General features: G+C 44.1%; 1 protein-coding gene across 1 annotated transcript; it reads right to left on the bottom strand.

The window, feature by feature from the left end:
- Positions 1-11,675: 11,675 nt before the first annotated feature.
- Positions 11,676-26,725, bottom strand: tedc1 (tubulin epsilon and delta complex 1). The gene is made up of 8 exons (XM_063007757.1): positions 26,587-26,725; positions 26,397-26,481; positions 24,842-25,053; positions 23,942-24,100; positions 23,766-23,852; positions 20,701-20,787; positions 14,924-15,130; positions 11,676-12,358 (listed from the first exon to the last, which is right to left on the bottom strand). The coding sequence occupies exons 1-8, from the start codon at positions 26,716-26,718 to the stop codon at positions 11,996-11,998; spliced, it is 1,332 nt and encodes a 443-aa protein (XP_062863827.1). The 5' UTR covers positions 26,719-26,725; the 3' UTR covers positions 11,676-11,995.
- Positions 26,726-26,930: the final 205 nt, after the last annotated feature.

The raw sequence follows: 26,930 nt of genomic DNA on the forward strand, positions 1-26,930 counted from the left end.
TTTGGCTGAAAATTACTGTCGCAATCTGGTAACCCTGCCCAGAGTAGCTCAGTGTTGTCTTAAAAAACAAAAACAAACCACGAATCAACAGAAGAACGTTCATTTGTAGTTCTAAACATATTTAGGGTGTTTTTTTTTGTCTCTCCCACGATGTTATTCCTCTCTTCTACAGCGTCAATTACATGCAAATTGACCTTATGCAAATTAGGTGATGACGTCATTTAGCGACTTTTAGGACAGCCAATAGCTACTTTCCTTACTGAGGAGTTGGCAACACTGTACTGAGGCAGCTGCCTATGTAGACAGTAAGACAGCAAGGCAGCTCACTAGGTTTTCGAACACACCCCATGTCATGTATAAGTACAGCAACACAACAGTACATATGAGAGGCTTTGTGCATGCCAATTTTTTGTGTCCACGTCAAACCCTACTGTCGATTGCCAATAAGCTCCTTGATTGTTTTTACAGCCCATATCCCTGGGGGTGGCCATATTTGTCGGGTGGAGGTCGAATTAGGCTATAGGCACCTTGAGAGCAGAGCTCAATTATATTTATTTATTAGGACTGTAACGTCATGTTTTACACACTGGTTATATTCATGACAGGAACGGTAGTTACTCATTACACAAGATTCATCAGTTCACGAGGTTATATCCAACACAGTCATGGATAATTTAGTATCTCCAATTCACCTCACTTGCACATCTTTGGACTGTGTGAGGAAACCGGAGCTCCCGGAGGTAACCCACGCGGACACGGGGAGAACATGCAAACTCCACACAGAAAGGACCCGGACCACCCCACCTGGAGCCTATCCCAGCTTTTCAATGGGCGCAAGGCACACAGTAACACCCTGGACGGGACGCCAGTCCATCACAGGGCAGACACACACACATTCACTTATAGGGCAGTTCAGTGTCTCCAATTAACCTGACTGCACGTTTTTGGACTGTGGGAGGAAACCGGAGCTCCCGGAGGTAACCCACGCGGACAACATGCAAACTCCATACAGAAAGGACCTGGACCGCCCCACCTGGAGCCTATCCCAGCTTTTCAATGGGCGCAAGGCACACAGTAACACCCTGGATGGGACGCGAGTCCATCACAGGGCAGACACACACACACACCCATTCACTTATAGTGCAATTCAGTGTCTCCAATTAACCTGACTGCATGTTTTTGGACTGTGGGAGGACACCGGAGCTCCTGGAGGAAACCCACGCAGACACGAGGAGAACATGCAAACTCCGCACAGAAAGGACGCGGACCGGCCCGCCTGGGGATCGAACCCAGGACCTACTAAGCTACCCACTACCCACTAAGTCACCATGCCAAAGAAGCAAATGCTAACCTATTAACCTATACTAACCTATTTTTTCTTGATACAAGACTTCAGTTTCTCGAGGAGTCATTGGTCGCCGTTGTCTGATTCACCTCTGGGCAAACAGATATGGACTGCAGACAGGCCAGCCAAGCACACGCACTCTGTGTCAACAAAGCCATGCTGTTGTAGAGTGTGCAGACTCCACAACCACAGTCCATAGACTTCCTGGGAAAAGGCATCTCTGTAAAATTCGAGTGTTTGCCTCTGCATTAGTGGTCAATAGTTTCAAACATATGCAAGTGAACTATGTTTTGGACACCGATAAACCCCTATAGCATGACATATGTTTGCACCTTTCACTAATAACAGTCCGGATGGTCCTTTTTGTCTAATACAGACAACTCAAATTAAGTTAGAACATGGACTCATCGGACTACAGCATATGTTACCATCGAACCCAAGACCTTCTTACTGTGAGGCGACAATCCTACCCACTAAGTCACCGTGCCGAAGAAGCAAATGCAAATGTATTAAATTGTTTGCATGAGGTTAAGTAAAACCTATATTACAAATATGGAAGCTGTCTTACAGTGTTACTGTGTTGCACCCAAAAATACAAAGTAAAATGCTGACTACATACTTTTGGAGGGCTTTGCTTTTCCCTCAGCGGGTCTTCCTACCAGAATACACAGGACATTCATTGCTAATGTGCTATAACATTCCTGCTGTAGAGTAAGTCATGTGGAAATAATACAGCTAATTTAAAGCGCTCCTAAGTGTCTCTTACTTTGAGACGGGTTATTTAAATACAACATGATGTAATATGACATTAATAAATAAGTAATAAAAAATACCAGTCCTGGATGAACCTCCTCACGTCGAGTGCTGATGCTGCTGTTGTAGCTAGCCGCTTTCTCAACCGTCACCGGCTGCCGTCAACCGTCGATTTAATCCGTGAGGAGTGAAAAGCTTCACACAAAGAAAGCTGTGAGGAACAGAAAACAGTTCATGTAATAAAGATGTTATAAACACAACATAACAACATTATTTTAAACGTTATTTAATACCGGACTGATTCTTTTTATCCGAGTAATTCACAGATTCCGTTCTCTGTGTCTCTCGCGTGTGTGCGCGCGCTCTCGCGCTCTCGCGCTCTCGCTCTCTCTCTCTCTCGCGCGCGCGCGCACGGTCTCGCTCGCGCTGCGTACTTTATTGCCAAATGGTTTATATCAAAGGTCCATCAGCATCCACAGCGGTCAGTGCAGAAACCAATCTACCTTTTTAACCCTTTGATGCACAAGCTAAGCAAACCCCTTCTAATGCACAACATGGGTCAAAAATGACCCATATTCATCCATTCAAGAATATTTTCATATGCACATTTGTCAGTTATTCATGTATTTGCTGTCTTAGCTAATAAAAGCTATCTATACTAGAATATGTAAACAGCTAGCAAGCAAACAGTATTGGACATATTCAAGATTCAAGAGCCTAATCTTTGGTTGTCTTTCAAAAGATCAGTAAATATGTTTTTGACTACAAACACTTGTCAGTAGTTTCTGTCAAATTCCATAGTAAATACATAAGGGTCATTTTTGACCCATGTTGTGCATTAGAAGGGTAGTGATACAAAAATGTTTTATTAAAAAAGTAAAAAAAATTGAAAATAAGGATTTGTGATGATCAAAAACAAGTTAATTGAGGAATTCATGGAAGCCTGAATGACGAAATTAATTTATTGCAAAGATGTAGAAAATAAAAACTCAGTTGGGTCACTTTTGACCCAGGTTGTGCATCAAAGGGTTAAGAGGACCCAAACATTATATACTGCTTAAATCTCATTTAATGCGACAACATTTAACAGTGCAAGAAAACAGTGCAAATAAATGATTGCAAATAAACATACACCGACGAGGCATAACATTATGACCACTGACAGGTAAAGCGAATAACGGCACTTGTTAGTGGGTGGGATATACACTGCCTGGCCAAAAAAAAAGGTCAGCACCTGGATTTAACTAAACAAATAGGTAAGAGCCTCCCATTGGATGATTACTGCATGGGTGATTATGTTTCAGCTAGCAACAAGTTATTTAACCCTAACTGATGCAGTGAGTAGCTTCTCATTTGTTAAACAACCATGTCGAAAGACACATCCTGTGGTCATGGAAAAGATGTTAATCTGTTTCAGAAGGGTCAAATTATTGGCATGCATCAAGCAGAGAAAACATCTAAGGAGAAGCTGAAACTACTAAAATCGGGTTAAGAACTGTCCAACGCATTATTAAAAAGTGGAAGGACAGTGGGGGGAAAACATCATCTTCCAGGAAGGAATGTGGTCGGAAAAAAATCTTGAATGATCGTGATCGGCGATCACTTAAACGTTTGGTGAAATCAAATGGTAGAAAAACTACAGTAGAACTCAGGAAGATGTTTAATAGTGACAGTAAGAGCATTTCCACACTCACAATGCGAAGGGAACTCAAGGGATTGGGACTAAACAGCTGTGTAGCCTTAAGAAAACCACTTGTCAGTGAGGCTAACCGGCAAAAACAGCTTCAATTTGCTAGGGAGCATAAAGATTGGACTCTGGAGCAATGGGAGAACATGCAAACTCAGCACAGAAAGGACCCGGACCGCCCTGCCTGGGGATCGAACCCAGGACCTTCTTGCTGTGAGGCGACTGTGCTACCCACTTAGCCACTGTGTAAATTCTGTAATTATTTATTAGGTAAAATGCCAGCGTATTATACATGATTTTCAGTCCAGTTAGTATGATCATAAGTGTCCAAATTTATAGATACACTTACAGTTGACATACATGTTTAGTAGACATTGTATACTATATGGCCAAACGTGTATGGCCATAAACTTGTTGGGCATTCCTTTAACATTAACATAAATATGGTTTTGAACCACCAGCAGCTCTCCCATTATGGCAAGCATAACAAATCATTGACATTATAAGGCTTTTCACAAGAATTTAGAGCAGTGATCCCCAACCACCGGGCCACGGACCGGTACTGGTCCATGGATCATTAATTATCGGGGCGCACAAATAAATAATTAGAGATTGCTACAAGAGCAATTAAATTTCCAATACTCTTCAGGTGTTTTTGTCCCCGATCACCACTAGGTGGGAACAGCGTCTCTTTGCAGCGAAGATATAGTTCATCTATTTTAATTCTTCCCGCCCCCCGCCGGTCCGTGAAATTATATCTTATATGAAACCAGTCCGTGGTGCAAAAAAGATTGGAGACCGCTGGTTTAGAGTATATGTGGGACGTCCTCCATTTGTCCATTGGTGCACCATGTGCAGCTATGCTAAAACACAAAAACAAAGCATGTCCATTATTTATAAAATGAATTATATACAAATGTTGGCAATGGATGTGGCTAAACCAACTGAACCCAAAAATTAGGGATGTCCATATACTTTTGACCAAACACTCTCTGCTGTTCGTCACCTATAGTAACTTTGAGATGTCCTATTCTAAATGATAAATCCTACCTTTTAAATGATCCAACATACTTTGGCATGCATTGCCTCCGAGGCATCTACAAAAAGTCTACGCTGTCCATAATCTGCATCTGACTGAAGAACTAAAGCAGCAGCATGAGCAGCCTTCAAAGACCCCATCAACTTTAATTAGACCCATGCTTTTGATGGTATAAAATTTTGCACCGTGGTTAAGGGAAACTAAATCACACATCGTGCACAGATGCTAATAACCCAGTCTAAATAGAATTACAGCGCATAGACTTTTACTGGAAGCCTGTGTGACTAATTGTCAGAGTTAAACAGGCAACCTCTAGGGCTAGCGCACAGATTTAATGACGCGGCGGTGTAATTTCCCTGCTTGGCCGCTGGCTCTCATTAGCCTTGGTGTGCCACAGATGGGCCAAATGAATTATCGGTCGCCGGGTGGAAGCGAACAGTAACGTCTGTTTGCTTCTAACACGTCTGAGGATGTCAATAAGTTACTGATGTTTATGTTGGGTAGGGTTGGGTGGGTAGCACTGTCACCTCACAGCAAGCAATGTGGAGCGATCTGGGTTCTTTCTATGTGGAGTTTGCTTGGTTCAATGACATGGAGTCGGGCCAGTTGGAGCTACTACAACTACTGTGTGTGTGTGTGTGTGTGTGTGTGTGTGTGTGTTTGCCCTATGATGAACAGGTGACCTGTTTGGGGTGTTTCCTGCACTATCTCCCACTTAATCAAACCCACTGCAACCCTGCAAAGATAAAGCGGTGGTAAAACAGACAGTGAAGGAATTAATTGATGTTTTTTTAATGTATACACCGACTAGGCATAACATTATGACCACTGACAGGTGAAGTGAATAACACTGATTATCTCTTCATCAAGGCAACTGTTAGTGGGTGGGATATATTGGGCACCAAGTGAACATTGTGATGGCTAGACGACCGGGTCAGAGCGTCTCCAAAACTGCAGCTCTTGTGGGGTGTTCAGTATCTATCAAAAGTGGTCCAAGGAAGGAACAGTGGTAAACTGGCGACAGGGTCATGGGCGGCCAAGGCTCATTGATGCACGTGTGGTCGGATCCACAAGACGAGCTCCTGTAGCTCAGTTTGCTGAAGAAGTTAATGCTGGTTCTGATAGAAAGGTGTCAGAATACACAGCACATCACAGTTTGCTGCATATGGGGCAGCAAAAGGGGGACCAACACAATATTAAGAAGGTGGTCATAATGTTATGCCTGATCAGTGTCCCTATTTCGAGCAGCCCAACTCTATTTCTAAGAGCCAGGAATCATTACATTAGACATTACACAAAATACAACATGTAGGCGTACGGTAAATAGATTAAGAAGGATAATCCTCTGTCATAGTCCCGAATCTCGTTTTCTAATTATATCCACGTTAATTAAATGTGCTAACGACCTGGCAGAGGACAAAGCAGATTCGATTAGTTTCCGCTAACACCCGCTCATTAAATTCGTTTTCATTCATGAGGGATTGTTGGTGGGGTTGGTGGTAATCTTCTCCCAGCAAAAGCCTAAAACCCAGAAAACTGACATCTCGCCCACAGGAGAACTCAAAACTGTTGGATAGCCGTGGCAGCTGGTGACAGAATGGTGTTACTGAAGAGACAGGGAGTTAAAGGACTCAGATGCAGAGCTAGGTCCCAGGTACACTTACAAAGCTTTCACCCCTGGTGTAGCGTGTGACGTGTAATGATTCCTGAATCTTTTCATAATATTATATATGGTAGATCATAAAAGACCTCAATTATTAGCAACGTAGCAATACTTTTTGATGCACATATATAGGGCATAAGCTCTTTTATTTATACATTAGAAACATGCTAAATCACTAAATGTAATGGTAACGTTTATTCCTCCTCCCTGTCTGATCCTTTCATGATTCATGATAGACAGACAGGTAGACAGACAGACAGACAAATAGATAGACAGATAAATAGACATAGATAGACAGATAAATAGACATAGATAGACAGACAAACAGAGAGACAAAGTCAGATAGATAGGCACACAGATAGACAGAAAGATAGACAGACAGATAGTGAGGTAGGCAGGCAGAAAGATAGACAGATAGACAGACAGACAGGCAGACAGACACAGACAGATAGATAGGCAGACAGTCAGACGAATAAACAGACAGGCAGACAGATAGGCAGGCAGACAAACAGATAGACAGACAGACAGACAGATATACAGACAGATAAGACAGATAGGCAGGCAGACAGATAGACAGGCAGGCAGAGAGATATACCGACAGACAGACGGTCAGACAGACAGACAGATAAGACAAATAAATAGATAGACAGACAGATGAATAGACAGATAGACAGTCAGTCAGACAGACAGACAGATAGGCAGACAGACAGAAAAGGAGGCAGGCAGGCAGACAGACAGACAGATAGGCATATAGACAGACAGTCAGACAGATAGATAAACAGATATATAGACAGACAGACCGGCAGACAGACAGACAGACAGAGACAGATAAAAAGATGACATTAATTAAATTTTTGCCACTTTCATGTGTAAAATGCTCCATATCTATAGGATATACAACTACACAGAGATACTGAGTAGGATGCCACTCATTGTGGTGCCAGAAGTCAATTGGCAAATGATAACAATAGAGGTCCTACCCGGTATTACAATGGTGCTCCTAATAAAGTAGTCACAGATGAAAGGACAGGTGGGGTAACAAAAGATGGTTAAAATATCGCTGATCAGAGGGCATTTTTAATTCAGCAGCTATTAGGGAGATTAGCTGCACCGCTATTCATTATAAAACAAATTTCCTCTAGACTGGGCACATACCACCGAGGCTTCTCAATTAAACAAAGCTCTGCCATTTCATTCAGGTGTGAGAACTTGCAAGACTCAACCACTTCATGTCACCCGTTACTGTGAAAGTATACAGTATGGTACCCGCTTATAGCTCTGCAAGCTCCAGAGAGGTGTCGTTAATGCCCCCCTGTGTGTCCTTTAACTCAGACAAATGATACCATAAATGCTATAAATTCGCTGACATGTTGTCCAAATACTTTCCAGCGTATTTATCGCTTATTCTTGGATGAGTGTGTGCCGAGCCTGATTTCTAGTCCCATAAGTCTGCGGTGGTAATAAATTCTCCAGGCTGTTGTGTATATGAAACACACACACACACACACTCTCACACATTGCACTCATTGTGAGGTTTGTTGTGCTCAATATATGGTCAAAAGTATACGGACACCAATTTAGATGTTTCAACCACAAGTTCATGTCATGGATTGGCGATTTTGGTGTGTCCATAGAGCCCTGATCTCACTACTATCCAAGATTGGGATGAATTGGAATCATCGTCTTTTCTGCATGTCCATTCAGGGTCGCGGGGGCAATAGGGCAAGCTAAGCAGCTCAGGCATCTCAATCCCTTGCACCACGTCCTACAGTAGGCTCTTCAGATGTTCTCAGGCCACATGGGAGATATAATCTCTTTAGTGGGTTCTAGGTCTGTCCTAGGGTTGCTACCCCGTCGGGAGGCACCTAAAAGGCATCCTTATTAGAAGCCCTAACCGCCTCGACTGGCTCCTCTCCATGCAAAGGAGCAGAGGTCCTCACCAGATCACCCAGCGTATGCCCAGTATGACAGTCCTTTCGGTCATTACTCAAAGCTGGATGATAGGTGAGGGTTGGGACATGGATTGACCTGTGAATTAAGAGCTTTGCGGCTTAGCCTCCAGGTACAGTGACCGCATCACTGCCGATGTAGCACCTGACCTACAGTCGATCGCATGATTCCTCTTCCAATCACTTGTGAACCAGACCCAGAGATATTTGAACTCCTTTACTTGGTGTAGGTTCTAACCCTCTACCTGGTATTTCAGGGATTATGTTATTTATTCAGCAATAATTATCAGTTGAGTGAGGAAAACAGCTCAGATCAGTAAATCGAGCTAGCGACAATCTGGTGGGAATTTGTTCCAGACGTGCATCCTACTCAGACAGCATCCTAATCAGCATCTGTCTCCGTTCAAACACATTTAGGCAACGTCTACATAACAAAAGCACACATGAGAATTCTCTCATTCATTCTCTCTTGCCCGCATCGTGCAGTCCGCCAGTTCAGGCGCAGTCGCAGAGGTGAAATTGCATCGACCCTCTCATCTGCGAGTTATTTCATCGCTCAAGCATCATGGAGACTCGCGGCAAAGCGGCATCAAGACAGAGACCAAGAGAATCGTTTCTAATCCTTTATCTTTCCAGCATGTGCGCTGCTCTTCACTAGCGAGCTGCAGAGATAGGATCATAACCCGGGTCTGTCAATCAAAGCGCCCTTGTTGTCTAGACACCTGCTCCTGGAGAGATCATCTGGAGAGGGTCACAGAACGGCTGTGCATCTTGAGTGTCAGCTTAAGGTTGCAGTCACTCCAACAATAGATCCAGCACCACCAACTATCAGGATGGGATGGAACTCCATTCTTAACCTTTATCCAACCGATAAAAATGCACCCCCCCCACAGAAAGCAGTCTATAAATATCTATAGCTACAGGTAGGACGTACCGCTATAGACGTCATCAATATGAGCCAGCATTAGTGACCTATAGATAAACATGTATGGAGTTCCCCCTACGAGCCTAGCAGCAAAACATCTTCATGTTTTACCATCGTTTTGTCTTGGTCCATGTCATGGTGAGTCCGGTTTCAATGGAATCACTGTTAGCAAATGAAGTAACACACCCCCCTCAAACAGGACACCAACCCAGGCATTCGAACCCTGGATCCTACCAATAGTAGGATGGCCAGATTTCCCACAGAACAACCCAAATTTAGTTGTTTAATTATTTACTATTTCAAATGGTTACCTAAAAACAGTTTGCTAGCTAGTTATTCAGCCAAAAAATTTTGGTTTTTCCACAAGGTTTTTGAGTGTCCATGGCAATTTGTGCCCATTTAGGCAAAATTATTTATTTATTTATTAGGATTTTAACGTCATGTTTTACATTCATGACAGAAACAATAAGTACTGGTTACACAAGATTTATCAGTTCACAAGTTAATATCAAACACAATCATAGACAATCTACAATACACCTCACTTGCATGTCTTTGGACAGTAGGAGGAAACCGGAGCTCCCAGAGGAAACCCACGCAGACACGAGGAGAACACACAGAAAGGACCCGGACCACCCCACATGGGGATCGAACCTGTGACCTTTTTGCTGTGAGGCGACAGTGCTACCCACTGAGCTACCATGCTGCCTCATTTAGGCAAAAAAGTCCAATAAATACCAGAGGTTACTATTGAGGCCAAGGGAGTTCCTTCAGACCAAATTCTAAATTAAACTAAGTCTTTATAATGCCAGGACATGAGAGGGCATTAGATCGTCTCTGACTTCACATCTACAAGGTGGACCAACCAGGTAGGAGTGTCAAATAGAGTGGACAATGAGTGGACACGGTATTAAAAAACTCCAGCAGCGCTGCTGTGTCTGATCCACTCATACCAGCACAACACACACTAACACACCACCACCATGTCAGTGTCACTGCAGTGCTGAGAATGATCCACCATTAAATAATACCTGCTCTGTAGTGGTCCTGCGAGAGTCCTGACTATTGAAGAACAGCATGAAAGGGGGTAACAAAGCATGTAGAGAAACAGATGGACTACAGTCAGTAATTGTAGAACTACAAAGTGCTTCTATATGATAAGTGGAGCTGATAAAATGGACAGTGAGTGTAGAAACAAGGAGGTGGTTTTAATGTTATGGCTGATCAGTGTATGTGAATTCAATAATTAGTGCCTCACACAATGACTGAATCTTACCTGATAATTGGAGTGTTATAGCTGCAAAGGGGGGACGGCTTCAAAACGAGATCATAGTCTGGTGTCCACATATTTTTGGCTGTACAGTAAACACAGCATGAAACTAGTAAAACTTTGGCACACATTTTATTTACCTTTCTACGTATATTTCTCTTATATACTAATATTACCTGTCCTTTTATTTATTATTGCTGTAAAGCTGTCAACATTTTACTTCAACTCAGCAACTTTTACGGTCTACACTTTATTGGTTGTGCAGTTGGTGATCAATGTGTCACTTAAAGAAGAAGAAAAGTGCTGATTTGCAGATTTGTCAGAAACTTTCCATAAGCAATAATTGCTCTCTTTGGTAATAAAACAACAAAGCAACAAATATGATTTCATATTCCATTCCAGCATGATGACAACATGACAATGACGATTTGTTCCAGTGTGGTTTGATAAATGTCAAGATAAAATCCTGTGTCCTTCATGGCCTTCACAATTCAACACTGAGCTTTTCTGACCGTGTACTTTATTTCCAAATCCTGATTGTGAATGCGCTGGTGTTTGCACAACCCCTGATCTGATCGAGGAGAGCCGGATCACCACACACCCCCTACGAAACATGTCCAATCTGCAACTTTTCGTAGGAAGCCTGTGGTGATCCGACTCTCCCTGATCAAATTGGGGGTTGTGCAAGCAGCAGCGCATTCACAACCAGGATTTGGAAATGACCGGATTTGGAAGTAATTTGTTGAATTGTGAAGGCCATGAAGGATGCAGAATTATATCTTGACAAGGTTGGGGGGCGTTGGTCACATAGAGCTTAGCATGGCTCTACATACTCAATACCAATCGTGTCCAATCTGCAACCGCTTCTTATCACCTGCCAGTGTTGAGCTCCCAAACAGAGCCATATCGAGTATGGAGAGCCATGCTAAGCTCCATGTGACCAACCCACCCCCCCCCCCACCCTGTCAAGATAAAATCCTGCGTCCTTCATGACCAATCCCCCCCACCAAAAAAACCCCGAGCTTTTCTGACTGTGTACTTTATTTCCAAATCTGGTCATTTCCAAATTTTGATTGTGAATGCGCTGGTGCTTGCACAAACCTTGATCTGATCAAGTAGAGCCGGATCACCACACGCCCCCCACGAAACGTGTCCAATCTGTGACCGCTTCTTATCACCTGCCAGTGCTGAGCTCCCAGAGCCGTATCGAGTATGGAGAGCCATGCTAAGCTCCATGTGACCAACCTCCCCCCAAACAACACTAAGCTAGACTGATGACAACATCCCTCCTAAATTGTTGAAAATTGTCCTCATCAGTTGTTTTGGTCCCATTTGCTGTCCCGTCTCAATGACTGAACTCTTAATCATCTCTTAAGTGGCGGTATAAGCACCAGTCCGTCCAGTTTACCCGCCCATGCTTGAATTTTCTCTCGTTGGCTTCGTCTCAGCAGCTCCAGTTCCCACCCCAGTATGACCTTCCTCTGCTTTAACTCTTGTAGGCACGTGTACGCCTGCAGATGTCCTGAACCCTCCGTCCGGCCTGGATTGATCCTCCCGGGTTTGCCGGTGGACCCTGAGGGCTGTGGCTGCTGGAAGTACGGCGTCACGCCTCTTGATACGACTGATGGTCTGTTAACAATAGAAAGGCCCTGTAAGCAGGAAGCCACTCTCCGCTCCACCTCCTCTTTGTGCCTGGAACCGAGTCTGGTTGCATCTGTGCGTCTGTCCTGAGGAGATACGGCAAGACACGAGCAAAGTCAGTGCTGGTAAATGTAGAATTAACACATTAATTAAATAAACAGCAGATACGTAAATAATGTAAAACGAGTGCTGCATCTCAGTGAGCAGCCTACAGCCAAGATGCTTCCGCCACCATGCTTCACATTTGGATTAGGTTTTAGTGCTAGTGTTCAGTGCCCTTTTGTTTCAAACACTGTGCAAGTTTGGGACAAGTGTAGCTTAGTGGGTAGAGCTTTGGGCTTTCAATTGAAAGGTTGAGAATTCGAATCTCGGGTCTGCCATGCAGCCACTGTTGGGCCCTTGAGCAAGGCCCTTAACCCTGTCTGATCCAGGGGTGGGAGGATTTAAAATAAAACTATACGACAAGCATAATAAAAAACACAAAGTGCATAACAATATTACCCACCAATGATTACCACCTAGGGGTGATAAGAGACACTAACACCCAAAGTGTGTTCCTTATGTCCGGTCTACTTGTAACGTAGTTTTGGTTGCCATCACTGCAGAAAATCCCCCTCCACAAAGATAGCATGTTGGAAATGGAAGCTGTGTTGTCATTGCTTTTGTAGCGATTGATTTTAATCCAGAATCTCCAGCACAGACATGCTCGAAGCAGCAGGCATGTTTACAAATGGGTTGTGTGGCCGCTCAGGTGGCGCAGCGGTAAGAACACACACTAGAACCAGAGCTGGGATCTCGAATACATCGTATCGAGTCTCGGCTCTGCCTGCCGGCTAAGGCTGAGCGGCCACATGAACAACGATTGGCCTGTTGTTCAGATATGGGCGGGACTAAGTCGGATGGGGTCACTCTCCCATGACTGGTGCAATTACGACCTCTGCTGGCTGATTGATGCCGCCTGCACAGACACGGGAAAAGAGTGCTCTCAGGGTGTGTCTCTCCGTACACAATGCTGAGTTGCACTGCACTCGTCAAAGTGTAGGTGATAAGATGGGTTAGCTTTGTTCTCCTCAATCAGAGCAGGGAGCGGCATTGGTGGAGAGGAAGCATGACGCATGATGCATGGGGGGCTGTTGGTTACATGGAGCTTAGCATGGCTCTCTATACTCGATACGGCTCTGTGTGCGATCTCAACACCGGCAGGGATATTCCGCTAGCACACCAGCACCGAGATTCTGAACTCCTCGGTTTGAAACTCCGGGTGCCATCTACATTTAGCGGGCATAACTGGCCTCCTGCAGGGAGGGAATGACCGGAATATGTGGGTGGGTCATATTCTTCAAACGCAGTGTAAGGACTCTGATTGGCGGATAGAGGTGCCTGTGCAGAGTGCATGGGTGGAAAAGGGTTCCGTTAAGGGCTGCGCACGGGTCGGAGGAGGCGTGAGAAGCAATATACCCTCCTCCACTGCAAAATATCGGGGATCCCCAGCAGTGGAAGACAAACTGACTACACTAAATTGGGAGAAAATTGAAGATAAACACATTACATTTGTGTATATATGGTTACACAAGGTTATATCAAATTTAGTCACCTCACTTGCCTGTCTTTGGACTGTGGGAGGAAACCGGAGCACCCGGAGGAAACCCACGTGAACACGGGGAGAACATGCAAACTCCACACAGAAAGGACCAGGACTGCCCCACCTGGGGATAGAACCCAGGACCTGCTTGCTTTGAGAGGACAGTGCTACCCAATTAGCCACCGTGCCGCCCAAAAGGTTGACAGAAAAAGAAAAAGACCAATCCCAACTGGTATCACAGCACTGAAGCTGAAAAGCCAGCGCCCGTCATGCTATGGGTGTGTTAGAGCAAATGGCCCGAGTAACATGCACATCATTAATGCTGGCAGGTACATGCATTACTTATAGGGATGTCTTGCTTGTTTCATCAACATGTCAAACCACATTCTGCAAGTGGTATAGCAGGTGCCAGACCTGTCATGTTCCGTTTCCTTCGTTGGAAACTGTGTGGTGCATTATGAAGAGCAATAAACATCAAGTGATTGTTGTGGCAAGGTGCTCGGATGTTGCAGCTATCAAATTTATAAAGAGTAATAATAAAGAAATAAGACGTCTAGTGAAGTCACTGTTCAGTTTCAAACAAAGAAGGGTCTGTTTGAAAACCTAGTAAGCTGCCTTGCTGCCTACTGCCTACCTAGGCAGCTGCCTAAGTAGGGAGGATTCTAATAAGACATCAAACTTATAAGGCAGATTAATTAGACACACTACTTAAAGATTATGGCGATTACATCACAGTTTTCGCTTCCTTAGCTAACACAGTCAGTTTTAGGCCAATCAAACCAACGGGCTGAGGCGGCACAACCCGGTAGCATACCAGCTAACGTCTCTGTGTCAGCCATAACATTAAAACCACCTCCTTGTTTCTACACTCAGTGTCCATTTTTTCAGCTGCACTTCCTATAAAAACAGGCTAATCCAAGCAATTAAGGGTTAGATGCTGCTTAATGGTACGACAGTGGCAATCTGCCAGTGGTAGGGTTTGAACCAGAGACCTTCCGATTACTAGTCCAGTACCTTAACTGTTGATCTACCGCTGCTTTGTTGGCACGAGTGAGTGCTTGGTCATTACCTGGAAAGTCTTTAAATATGTGGTCGGCTCTAGTCGTCTGTGCTGCAGCTGGTCCTGTAACCGCAACAACGTCTCGTCCAAACGTCTCACAGGTCTTCTGGCCTTTTCACTGTCGGAACAGCTCCAACTGACCGTCTGGGCTCTTTGTGGCGTATCAACAGGACCTTCGCTATGTCCATCTGAGAGGTAGCCATCAATCACGCTGTCCTGTATGGGGATAAACGCAGCCTTAAAGGTCTTGTTTCTAAATTGCTTGAATGTGAAATAAAATTTCAAAGGAATAAAAGGAATCCCCTCCGACACCCTCATTTCAACAATAAGTCACTCGGTGTTTGTGTGCCGGGTGGCAGAGCGGAGATACAAACCGACAAGTTGGAGATGTCAGCTCTTTCTACACACACTGTCCATGTTATAAGCTCCACTTACCATATAGAAGCACTTTGTAGTTCTACAATTACTGACTGTAGTCCATCTGTTTCTCTGCATGCTTTGTTATCCCCCTTTAATGCTGTTCTTTAATGGTCAGGACTCTCCTAGGAATACCACAGAGTACGTATTACTTAGGTGGTGGATCATTCTCAGCACTGCAGGGACAATGAAATGTTGTGTTACTGTGTGTTGTGCTGGTATGACACATCAATGCTGAGTTTTTAAACACCTCACTGTCACTGCTGGACTGAGAATAGTCCACCAACCAAAAATATCCAGTCAACAGCACCCCATGGGCAGCGTCCTGTGACCACTGATGAAGGTCTAGAAGATGACCGACTCAACCAGCAGCAATAGATGAGCGATCGTCTCTGACTTCTACAAGGTGGACCAACTAGGTAGGAGTGTCTAATAGAGTGGACAGTGAGTGGACACGGTATTGAAAAACTCCAGCAGGGCTGCTGTTTCTGATCCACTCATACCAGCATGACACACACTAACACACCACCACCATGTCAGTGTCACTGCAGTGCTGAGAATGATCCACCATCTAAATAATACCTGCTCTGTGGTGGTCCTGTGGGGGTCCTGACCATTAAAGAACAGCATGAAAGGGGGCTAACAAAGCATGCAGAGAAATAGATGGACTACAGTCAGTAATTGTAGAACTACAAAGTGCTTCTATATGGTAAGTGGAACTGATAAAATAGACAGTGAGTGTAAGAACAAGAAGGTGGTTTTAATGTTATGGCTGATCAGTGTGTATATACAGTATATACAGTGTATCACAAAAGTGAGTACACCCCTCACATTTCTGCAAATATTTTATTATATCTTTTCATGGGACAACACTATAGACATGAAACTTGGATATAACTTAGAGTAGTCAGTGTACAGCTTGTATAGCAGTGTAGATTTACTGTCTTCTGAAAATAACTCAACACACAGCCATTAATGTCTAAATGGCTGGCAACATAAGTGAGTACACCCCACAGTGAACATGTCCAAATTGTGCCCAAAGTGTCAATATTTTGTGTGACCACCATTATTATCCAGCACTGCCTTAACCCTCCTGGGCATGGAATTCACCAGAGCTGCACAGGTTGCTACTGGAATCCTCTTCCACTCCTCCATGATGACATCACGGAGCTGGTGGATGTTAGACACCTTGAACTCCTCCACCTTCCACTTGAGGATGCGCCACAGGTGCTCAATTGGGTTTAGTCCATCACCTTTACCTTCAGCTTCCTCAGCAAGGCAGTTGTCATCTTGGAGGTTGTGTTTGCGGTCGTTATCCTGTTGGAAAACTGCCATGTGTCCCAGTTTTCGAAGGGAGGGGATCATGCTCTGTTTCAGAATGTCACAGTACATGTTGGAATTCATGTTTCCCTCAATGAACTGCAGCTCCCCAGTGCCAGCAACACTCATGCAGCCCAAGACCATGATGCTACCACCACCGTGCTTGACTGTAGGCAAGATACAGTTGTCTTGGTACTTCTCACCAGGGTGCCGCCACACATGCTGGACACCATCTGAGCCAAACAAGTTTATCTTGGTCTCGTCAGACCACAGGGCATTCCAGTAATCCATGTTCTTGGACTGCTTGTCTTCAGCAAACTGTTTGCGGGCTTTCTTGTGCGTCAGCTTCCTTCTGGGATGACGACCATGCAGACCGAGTTGATGCAGTGTGCGGCGTATGGTCTGAGCACTGACAGGCTGACCTCCCACGTCTTCAACCTCTGCAGCAATGCTGGCAGCACTCATGTGTCTATTTTTTAAAGCCAACCTCTGGATATGACGCCGAACACGTGGACTCAACTTCTTTGGTCGACCCTGGCGAAGCCTGTTCCGAGTGGAACCTGTCCTGGAAAACCGCTGTATGACCTTGGCCACCATGCTGTAGCTCAGTTTCAGGGTGTTAGCAATCTTCTTATAGCCCAGGCCATCTTTGTGGAGAGCAACAATTCTATTTCTCACATCCTCAGAGAGTTCTTTGCCATGAGGTGCCATGTTGAATATCCAGTGGCCAGTATGAGAGAATTGTACCCAAAACACCAAATTTAACAGCCCTGCTCCCCATTTACACCTGGGACCTTGACACATGACACCAGGGAGGGACAACGACACATTTGGGCACAATTTGGACATGTTGACTGTGGGGTGTACTCACTTATGTTGCCAGCTATTTAGACATTAATGGCTGTGTGTTGAGTTATTTTCAGAAGACAGTAAATCTACACTGCTATACAAGTTGTACACTGACTACTCTAAGTTATATCCAAGTTTCATGTCTATAGTGTTGTCCCATGAAAAGATATAATGAAATATTTGCAGAAATGTGAGGGGTGTACTCACTTTTGTGATACACTGTATATGCTTTTAGGTTAAGAAAGGCTCTTTTCAGGTTCTTTTCTGACAAGCTCTTGCTCGGGTGGCAACATGTTTCTGTTTCTATTTCTGGAACTTGAATCTATTCTTGTTAATAGAGCCAGAGACTAAGTGCCCCCCAACTGTTTTGGGTACACAGTGGCTAGACAATCCTGTATAAATAGCACCCTATGCTTTAATAAAAGGCTGTATATTTTCTATTGACACAGTGGCCCTGTTTCTTTCCATTCCCCTCATTTTTAGTCTGCGGTCGAAAGAACACATCTGCATATTAAAGTTTGGATTTCATCTGTTAATGCTATTTTTCATGAGGGGTTATGAACAAGAATGAATAAGTCTTAATAATCACTGTATGGTAAACTTAATTATAACCTGTAACTTACTATAACTGCTATACATTGATGGATTGCTCTCAATCAAGCGACTTACAGTACTGTGACAGTATATTGTCCAAGAAATTGATGGGTAAAGGCTTTGCTCAGGGCCCCAACAGTGGCAACCTGGAAGTGGTGGGGCTTGAACCAGCGCCCCTTTCATTACTAGTCTAGTACCTTAACCACTAGGCTAGAACTGCCCAATCATTCTCCAGTTAGGCGCAGAGCTGAGACTCGAACTTACGAGTAATGGTGTGCTAGCATATTTGCCCCTGTTGGTTGATTTTGGTTTAAGAGTGTAAGGGAACCGGGCGCCCATGTGCAAGGACCCTGATTAGCAGATAGAGGCGCCTGTGCAGAATGCATGGGCAAAAAGAAGGCGTCTGCTAGGACTTCGCATTTGTCGGAGGAGGCGTGAGCAGCAACATACCCTCCTTGAATGCAATCGAGGATCCCCAGCAGCGAAAGACAGACAGACTACGCTAAATCGGGAGAAAATGGGAGTCTTAAGTCTTGATTAAATAAATACTTTTAAAACTTGATTGTTTACTAACGCTTTAATCCAAAGCAACTTACATTACTGTGACAGTACAAGGTCTAAGCAACTTAGGGTTAAGGGCCTTGCTGAAAGACCCATCAGTAGCACCCTGGCAGTTGTGGGGCTTGAAAGTGACCTTCTGATTACTAGTCCAGTATGTTAACCGCTAGGCTACAACTGCCCTATCATCATTGTTTAAAACCACAATTTTAATGAAGTTCTCCAGCCACGTAGAGTGATTATAAGGTTTATTCCTTATACAGAACTCCTGCAGAGCTTTGTATGCACTTAGAGGGCTTAAATAAATGTAACGCAACATTAATGCATGGCAGCCTGAGCGAGGAGCTTCTGGACGATGCTACACTGCTTTAATTAACAGTGCTGAGTTAGTGGGGGTTTGAACAGCACAGCTATGGTGGGTAATTATCAAAGACTTCTACCTCTATAGGAACCTCAATACATCTTTTGCTTCACTTTATTATCCTTGATCAAAAATAGATCAAGGACCATCATGCAGCAGAGAGTAACAAACAGGTAACATCCAGCGTCAAGGATGTTTTTCTTCTTCCTAATGATTCCTTTTTAAACATGTTGATTTATAATTTACATGTTTCCTGCAGCTGCTGATCCGTCTTGTGCAGTAGACGGCAATTTTAAAATGCAAATGAGGCCCACGGTCTTCTTCCACCAGCCGGACATAATAAAGCTTGACAGGTCACTTCCCTGAAATTTCTTTGAATAATTTTTAATTTACTGTGCCGTTAACGATCGCTAGCTTTTAAAGTTATGAGGCAACAAAGCAGGCTTAACAATGATTTGTGGTAGAACCCCAAATCAGAAAAAGTTGGGACAGTATGGAAAATGCAAATAAAATAAAAATGCAGTGTTCCTTGTCTGCTCAACTTCATTTTATTCATTTGAATTTCAGGCCTGCAACACATTCCAAAAAAAGTTGGGACGGAGGCAATTTAGGGCTAGTAATGAGGTGAAAAAACTAAATAATGATGTGATTTCAAACAGGTGATTGTAATCATGGTTTGGTACAAAAGCAGCATCCAGGAAAGGCTGAGTCTTTGATGAGCAAAGATGATCAGAGGATCTCCAGTTTGTCCACAAATGATTGAAATGTTTAAAAACAATGAACCTCAAAGAAAGATTGGAAGGGATTTGCATATTTCTCCCTCTACAGTGCATAATATTATTCAACCATTTAAGAAATCGGGAGGAATTTCAGAGCATAAAGGACAAGGGCGCAAGCTTAAGCTGAACGTCCGTGATCTTCGATCACTCAGACGGCACTTAATCAAGAACCGCCACTCAACAATAGCTGATATAACCACATGGGTGAGGGATTACTTTGGCAAACCTTTGTCCAGCACTACAATACAGAGTTACATGCACAAACACCACTTAAATCTTTACTGTGCAAAAAAGAAGCCTTGTGTTAACCATGTCCAGAAGCGGCGTCGACTTCTCTGGGCTCGGAGGCATTTAGGATGGACCATCACACAGAGGAAACGTGTATTGTGTTCAGATGAATCAGCATTCCAGGTCTTTTTTGGAAAAAATGGACGCCGTGTGCTCTGAACCAAAGACGAAAAAGGACTGTTATCAGGAACAAGTCCAAAAGCCAGGGTCTCTCATGGTATGGCGCTGTGTCAGTGCGCTTGGCAAAGGTCACTTACACTTCTGTGATGCAGCATTAATGCAGAAAAGTACATTGGAGCAACATGTGCTGCCGTCGTTTTTCCCAGGGACGTTCATGCATTTTTCAACAAGACGATGCAAAACCACATGCTGCACACATTACAAAGGCATGGCTGTGGAAGAAGAGGGTACGGGTACTGGACTGGCCTGCCTGTATTTCAGTCAAGTCGTTTGCCCAGAGGTTTATTATTTTCAGCTAGCTTTAGTCAAATCACAGCATGTTCTTTACCATCAGTTAGTCGCTGGTATTCGATTAATTAAATGCATTTCAGCCTTTTAGAGACTATAGAATAGTATGTTGTACAAATGTCATAAAGGCTTTAAGACAAATAAGGACTTACCATCCAGCACCAGAACAGCGGCTCCACACTTTTCCACTCCAGATACGCCTGGAGAATTCCGTTCAGAGACTGTACACGCTCCAGATCCTGAAGCGAAACAACAGCCAAGCTGTGTTTAAATTAGCTCATTGATTTTTTTAAACATTTAGCCATTAATGATGCTAAAAAAAAAAGTCAAACAAGAGCTTCAGACGGAGTGTTAACGATCTCTGAGTGTGATAGACGAGCGCTACAAAAAGAGGGACTAGCTTAAACGGAATAAAGCACCCTATATATTTGGTTCACTGTATGGCCAAAAGTATTTAGACACCTGACGATGAGCCAAGTCGAGTCAAAGTCAAGTTGAAGTTATTGGTATAGCGCTTTTACAATGGACATTGTCTCGAAGCAACTGTATAGCATCCAAAAACCTCCACTGAGCAAGCGAAGGGTGACAGTGGCAGGAAAAACCCTCTTTTTTCTATTTATTTATGCATTTTGTCCCATTTTCTCCCAATTTAGCATAGTCAATTTGTCTTCCGCTGCTGAGGGTATACTGCTGCTCACGCCTCCTCCGACCCACGTGCAGCCCTTAGCTGAACCCTTTTTCACCCATGCACTGTGCACAGGTGACTCTCTATCTGCCGATCAGGGTCCTTACACAGCGTTTGAAGACCCCACCCATATAGTCCGGTCATCCCGCCCTAGCAGAAACAGTAGCCAATCAGTGTCTGCTGCAGGCACAGCCAATTATGCCCGCTGGATGGCGCCCAGCCGACCGGTGGCAACACAGAGCCCTAGGCGCCCTAGGAGGAACCAGACTCAGCAGGGACCTCCATCCTCTTTGGATGACCTTGCTAAAGACATCCTATTCCAAATTCATAACCATTACACTTACATTTAGGCAGTGGTTAACAGTGACAACCTGGCAGTAGATCCAGGAACTTTTTGATCACTAGTTCGATACCTTAACGCTGGCTACCACTGCCCTTCAGTGCTTTAATGACAATAACTATGACTATCCTCCAATCTTCTGGGAGGTCTTTTCAATAGATTTTTTACTGTATCTGCGGGAATTTGTGCTTGAGCATGTGGAAAAACAGGCAGAATTGACACAAATGCGAGCTGTTTTAACAGACCTTGTAACCCGCAGTCACTTAATTGTGAGCATGTGACCTGTCAGCAATGACTGGTGTCCACATACTCCATATACCATCTATTCATACTTGTTTCAGTTCCAGTTCTCTCTTACAAATAAGACATTCTCTAGGAACCTCAGAACAGCAGCCGAGGAGCGAGGCACGTGGGCGAGAGGAAAGAGAAGCGCAAAAACTTTGAAGATCAAAATCTTTCCCGCTTCAAAAATACAGACTTTCCTGCGCCGTCGGGCTGTCGAGTTGATAAGACGGATGAGAGAGCGGGAGTGAGGTGCAGCCTCTGGGAGACACGTGCACAAAATAATCCTGTTGCTTGACGGGAGGTTTTAGGTTTAGTGCGCAGGAAGTTGGAAGCAGGGTCTAAACTGGGCCACGTTTAGCATGTTAATCATCGTTTCTGCTCATGTGGGAAAATGACTCATTTCTGCGTGCTGCATTTCTAAATGACGTCTCGATTACTGCAGCCGAACTGCATTGCTACTCACTACATACATACATCGACCATAACATTAAAACCACCTCCTTGTTTCTACACTCACTGTCCATTTTATCAGCTCCACTTACCATATAGAAGCACTTTGTAGTTCTACAATTACTGACTGTAGTCCATCTGTTTCTCTACATACTTTTTAAGCCTGCTTTTACTCTGTTCTTCAGTGGTCAGGACCCCCACAGGACCACCACAGAGCAGGTATTATTTAGGTGGTGGATCATTCTCAGCACTGCAGTGACACTGACATGGTGGTGGTGTGTTAGTGTGTCAGACACAGCAGCGCTGATGGAGTTTTTAAATACTGTGTCCACTCACTGTCCACTCTATTAGACACTCCTACCTAGTTGGTCCACCTTGTAGCTGTAAAGTCAGAGACGATCGCTCATCTATTGCTGCTGTTTGAGTTGGTCATCTTTCAGACCTTCATCAGTGGTCACAGGACGCTGCCCACGGGACACTGTTGGCTGGATGTTTTTGGTTGGTGGACTATTCTCAGTCCAGCAGTGACAGTGAGGTGTTTAAAAACTCCAGCAGCGCTGCTGTGTCTTATCCACTCATACCAGCACGACACACACTAACACACCACCACCATGTCAGTGTCACTGCAGTGCTGAGAATGACCCACCACCTAAATAATACCTGCTCTGTGGTGGTCCTGTGGGTATCCTGACCATTGAAGAACAGCATGAAAGGGGGCTAACAAAGCATGCGGAGAAACAGATGGACGACAGTCAGTAATTGTAGAACTACAAAGTGCTCCTATATAGTAAGTGGAGCTGATCAAATGGACAGTGTGTGTAGAAACCAGGAGGTGGTTTTAATGTTATGGCTGATTGGTATATATACAGACTCTGTATGGCTATTCAGTATCCTTGATGCTCAGGGTCAATAGCAGGGTGAGCACACTATATGTCAAAATGTAAGTGGACACCTGACTGTGAGCTTTTCGAACACCACATAACTAAACTATAAGCTTTAACATGAATTACAAAAGCCTCCGGACAGGTTTTCTACCAAAGTTTGAAGTGTGTCTGTGGGAATTTGTGCTCATTCAATCCAAAGAGCACGGCTGCTGTACACCTATACAAGTGCGACCTCTGGTGTCTGGTCGTGTGACTGCATGTGCAATACACAACCTTATCAGGTCTTTCAACACCTGAACTGAACAATTATTGGTTGTCTTAATACTTTTGCACTAGGGTGATAAATTAGGGGGTAAATTATGCTCATGTGTTGTTATCTAGGGTTTGAATCACCAGCAATCCTATCAGCCGGTTAGGCGTCTACATACAGACATGATCGCCTATGTCTGTGGGGAGGGGGATAGCCGAGGCCCTGCCACACTCCAAGGAAACCGGAACACTCCCCCCAACCCATTGGCAAAATCTGATAGTCAGATATGTGGAACACTGTAGCACTATGATCTGTATTTGTACCTTATCAAGCGCACTACATCCAGTCACTTTTGGAACAGCAGCAGTGCCGGTGTCAAAGCAGGAAGGAGCGCACACACTGGAGGAGACCTAAACCATCAAGAAAACAGACTTTAAATGTTGCCATTTCATTTCCGCCCAGCGCGCAAACACTACAGGGTGTGTCTGAGCTCACTTGCCTTGTGGGAAAGCCTGGCCTGCTCCTGCTGCACTGCTAGAAGACTCCTCCAACGCAGCCTCATTTTCCCAAGCTGCCACTGCAGACTCTTCAGATCTCGTCCTGCTGTGCTGTCCTCTTTACATTCACATAAATCCAGATTCATTCCTCTGGATGGAACCTGGAGATCAAGCATTATGTAGAATTTTGCAGTTTATACACTCCTGTAACCACAGATCTACTTATCCATATGTAAGAAAAGGCACGAACGCAGCCTGGACCCTCCACCTCCCCACAGATATAGCCAAATTATGTCTGTGTAGATGTCAGAACAGCTGACAGCACTAATGGGTTAGTGTAATAGACCAGTGTTTTCAAGCGACTCACATTTTGTCCATGATTTTTACCGTGATCCAGTGAATCAAAACGAAACACAAAACGAAATCTATTTATAATTAATTAAAATGGTGGCAAATCAGGTGCTCAAGTGGCACAGTGGTAAACCACGCTAGCACGCCAAAGCTGACTCGTCGGTTCGAAACTTTGGGTGCCAGCATGAACAACGATTGGCTGTTTTTATGTTTCACAACCACTTTGTCCTGGTCAGGGTTGCGGTGGGTCTAGGTAATCCGGAATTCACTGGGCACAGTGCAGTAACACACCCCGGACGGGACTTCAATCTGTCACCATTCCAATCCCGCTTAAACATATGAGCTCTTTGAGAATGAATTGAAATGCCAATTTAACCAACAGATCTAACAATCGCACAATGATTTCTTTGTTAGTTAACGGTTAACCAGTTAATCAATGACATCCCTACTAGTGTATACGCACACACAGCAATATGGTACCTGAGAGCAGCATTGCAATTTAAAGACTCTTATAAGCGAAAAACAAAGACCCATTGTTGATCGATTCTTACCTCTGATGCAGATGAGAGCACCTCTAACTGCTGAACTCTTTCTCGCAGCATTCCCTCCAGCAGATTCCCAGACGCCAAGAGCCAGCCGGCGGCCAGCAGCAGATCTCTGCTTCCAATCTCCTCTCTGTTCCCACAGGCCCGAGATCCGACCACCCACCATTCCCCGTAACCGCTGTGCCAAAGTGCACTCCGCACAAACCTCCACTGCCATTCTGCAAGCACAAAGTAGAGGAAGCGAGTATTAAACCACTGTTGTCCATATGCACGTCAAATACACACCAATGTATTAAAATAACTAATTTAGTTTAGATTTTTGGGAATGGTGTCTTGTTAAATATGGCAAATGACAGGGAATCTCCTGTAATGTTTTTTTCTAATAGAACATAACATTGTTTCATTAACGCTCCCTTTAACAAAGATTGCCTCAGTACCCTTTACAGAAAAGCAGCCCCATATCATGATGCTCCCTCCTTCATACTTCATTGAGATCAAAAGAAGCAAAGCAAGCTTAATTTTTGTACAATACACTCACGATACATATACACGATTTTAGAAATATTTGCAGCATCGATATCTAGAATATATACACCGATCAGCCATAACATTAAACCCACCTATTTGTTTCTACACACATTGTCCATTTTATCAGCTCCACTTACCATATAGGAGCACTTTGTAGTTCTACAATTACTGACTGTAGTCCATCTGTTTCTCTACATATCTTTTTAGCCTGCTTTCACCCTGTTCTTCAATGGTCAGGACCCCCACAATGCAGGTATTATTTAGGTGTTGGATCATTCTCAGCACTGCAGTGACACTGACATGGTGGTGGTGTGTTAGTGTGTGTTGTGCTGGTATGAGTGGATCAGTCACAGCAGTGCTGCTGGAGTTTTTAAACACCGTGTCCACTCACTGTCCAGTCTATTAGACACCCTACCTAGTTGGTCCACCTTGTAGATGTAAAGTCAGAGACGATCGCTCATCTATTGCTGCTGTTTGAGTTGGTCATCTTCTAGACCTTCATCAGTGGTCACAGAAAGCTGCCCATGGGGTTCTGCTGGCTGAATATATTAGGTTGGTGAATTATTCTCAGTCCAGGAGTGACAGTGAGGTTTTTAAAAACCCCATCAGCATTGCTGTGTCTTATTCACTCATACCAGCACAACACACACTAACACACCACCACCATGTCAGTGTCACTGCAGTGCTGATTATGACCCACCACTCAAATAATACCTGCTCTGTAGTGGTCCTGGAAGAGTCCTGACCATTGAAGAATAGCACGAAAGGGGACTAACAAAGCATGCAGAAAAACAGATGGACTACAGTCAGTAATTGTAGAACTACAAAGTGCTTCTATATGGTAAGTGGAGCTGATATCATGGACAGTGAGTGTAGAAACAAGGAGGTGGTTTTAATGTTATGGTTGATCGGTGTACATTATTCAGGTCTATTAATTGTTTAATAGGTTTAATGTAGAATAAGCTATTATGGTAATGATTTTAGTATTTATGTTTTAATCCATATAGCAGTAAAACAGGAGAGCTGGTTATACCTGGGTCGGTTGAATTTGCGCATGCGCAGTCTGGTTCGAACGCCTTTCTGAGGAGACCACAGAGCAACTGCCACAAGTCTTGAACCTGCAACGGCAAAACGAAGTTTACACGATGAAATGCGCAATATTTTACGTGCTGACTGAATAAATGGTTCTAAAAACATTTTTTAAAAAGAGTTGGAATACTAACCGCATCAATCTTATCGAACTTGGCTCTCCTGAACGATTCAGCCGTTGGAACCGATTCCACGTCTAATGCCGAGAGAAGCTTACAAAGTGCAGCTATTACTTCTTTAACTTTTACATTCTTTTCGCGCTGCATTGTAGAAACAGCGGACGTTTTACCCTCGTAAAAAGAGGGTCTTTTAAATGCTTTGCAAAATAGCGTACACTTCCCTGTTTGTTGGGTATGTTTGGCGGGGAATATACAAATATCAGCCAACCAGAAACGCTCACCGCCCGCTAAACGGCGTCGTGGTTGCCAGGTCCTCGTGAATAAAGCGGCGCAATAGCCAATCAAACGTCACAGAGCAT

The sequence above is a fragment of the Trichomycterus rosablanca genome, chromosome 13 (assembly GCF_030014385.1).
Source record: "Trichomycterus rosablanca isolate fTriRos1 chromosome 13, fTriRos1.hap1, whole genome shotgun sequence".
Classification (NCBI taxonomy): domain Eukaryota; kingdom Metazoa; phylum Chordata; class Actinopteri; order Siluriformes; family Trichomycteridae; genus Trichomycterus; species Trichomycterus rosablanca.

Coding starts and splice junctions, on each gene's coding strand:
- tedc1 (XM_063007757.1), bottom strand. CDS start 26,718: ATGCAGCGCGAAAAGAATGTAAAAGTTAAAGAAGTAATAGCTGCACTT. Junction 25,054..26,396: donor CGCAAATTCAACCGACCCAG/GTATAACCAGCT, acceptor TTGTGCTTGCAG/AATGGCAGTGGAGGTTTGTG. Junction 15,131..20,700: donor CGCTGTTCTGGTGCTGGATG/GTAAGTCCTTAT, acceptor ATCCCCATACAG/GACAGCGTGATTGATGGCTA.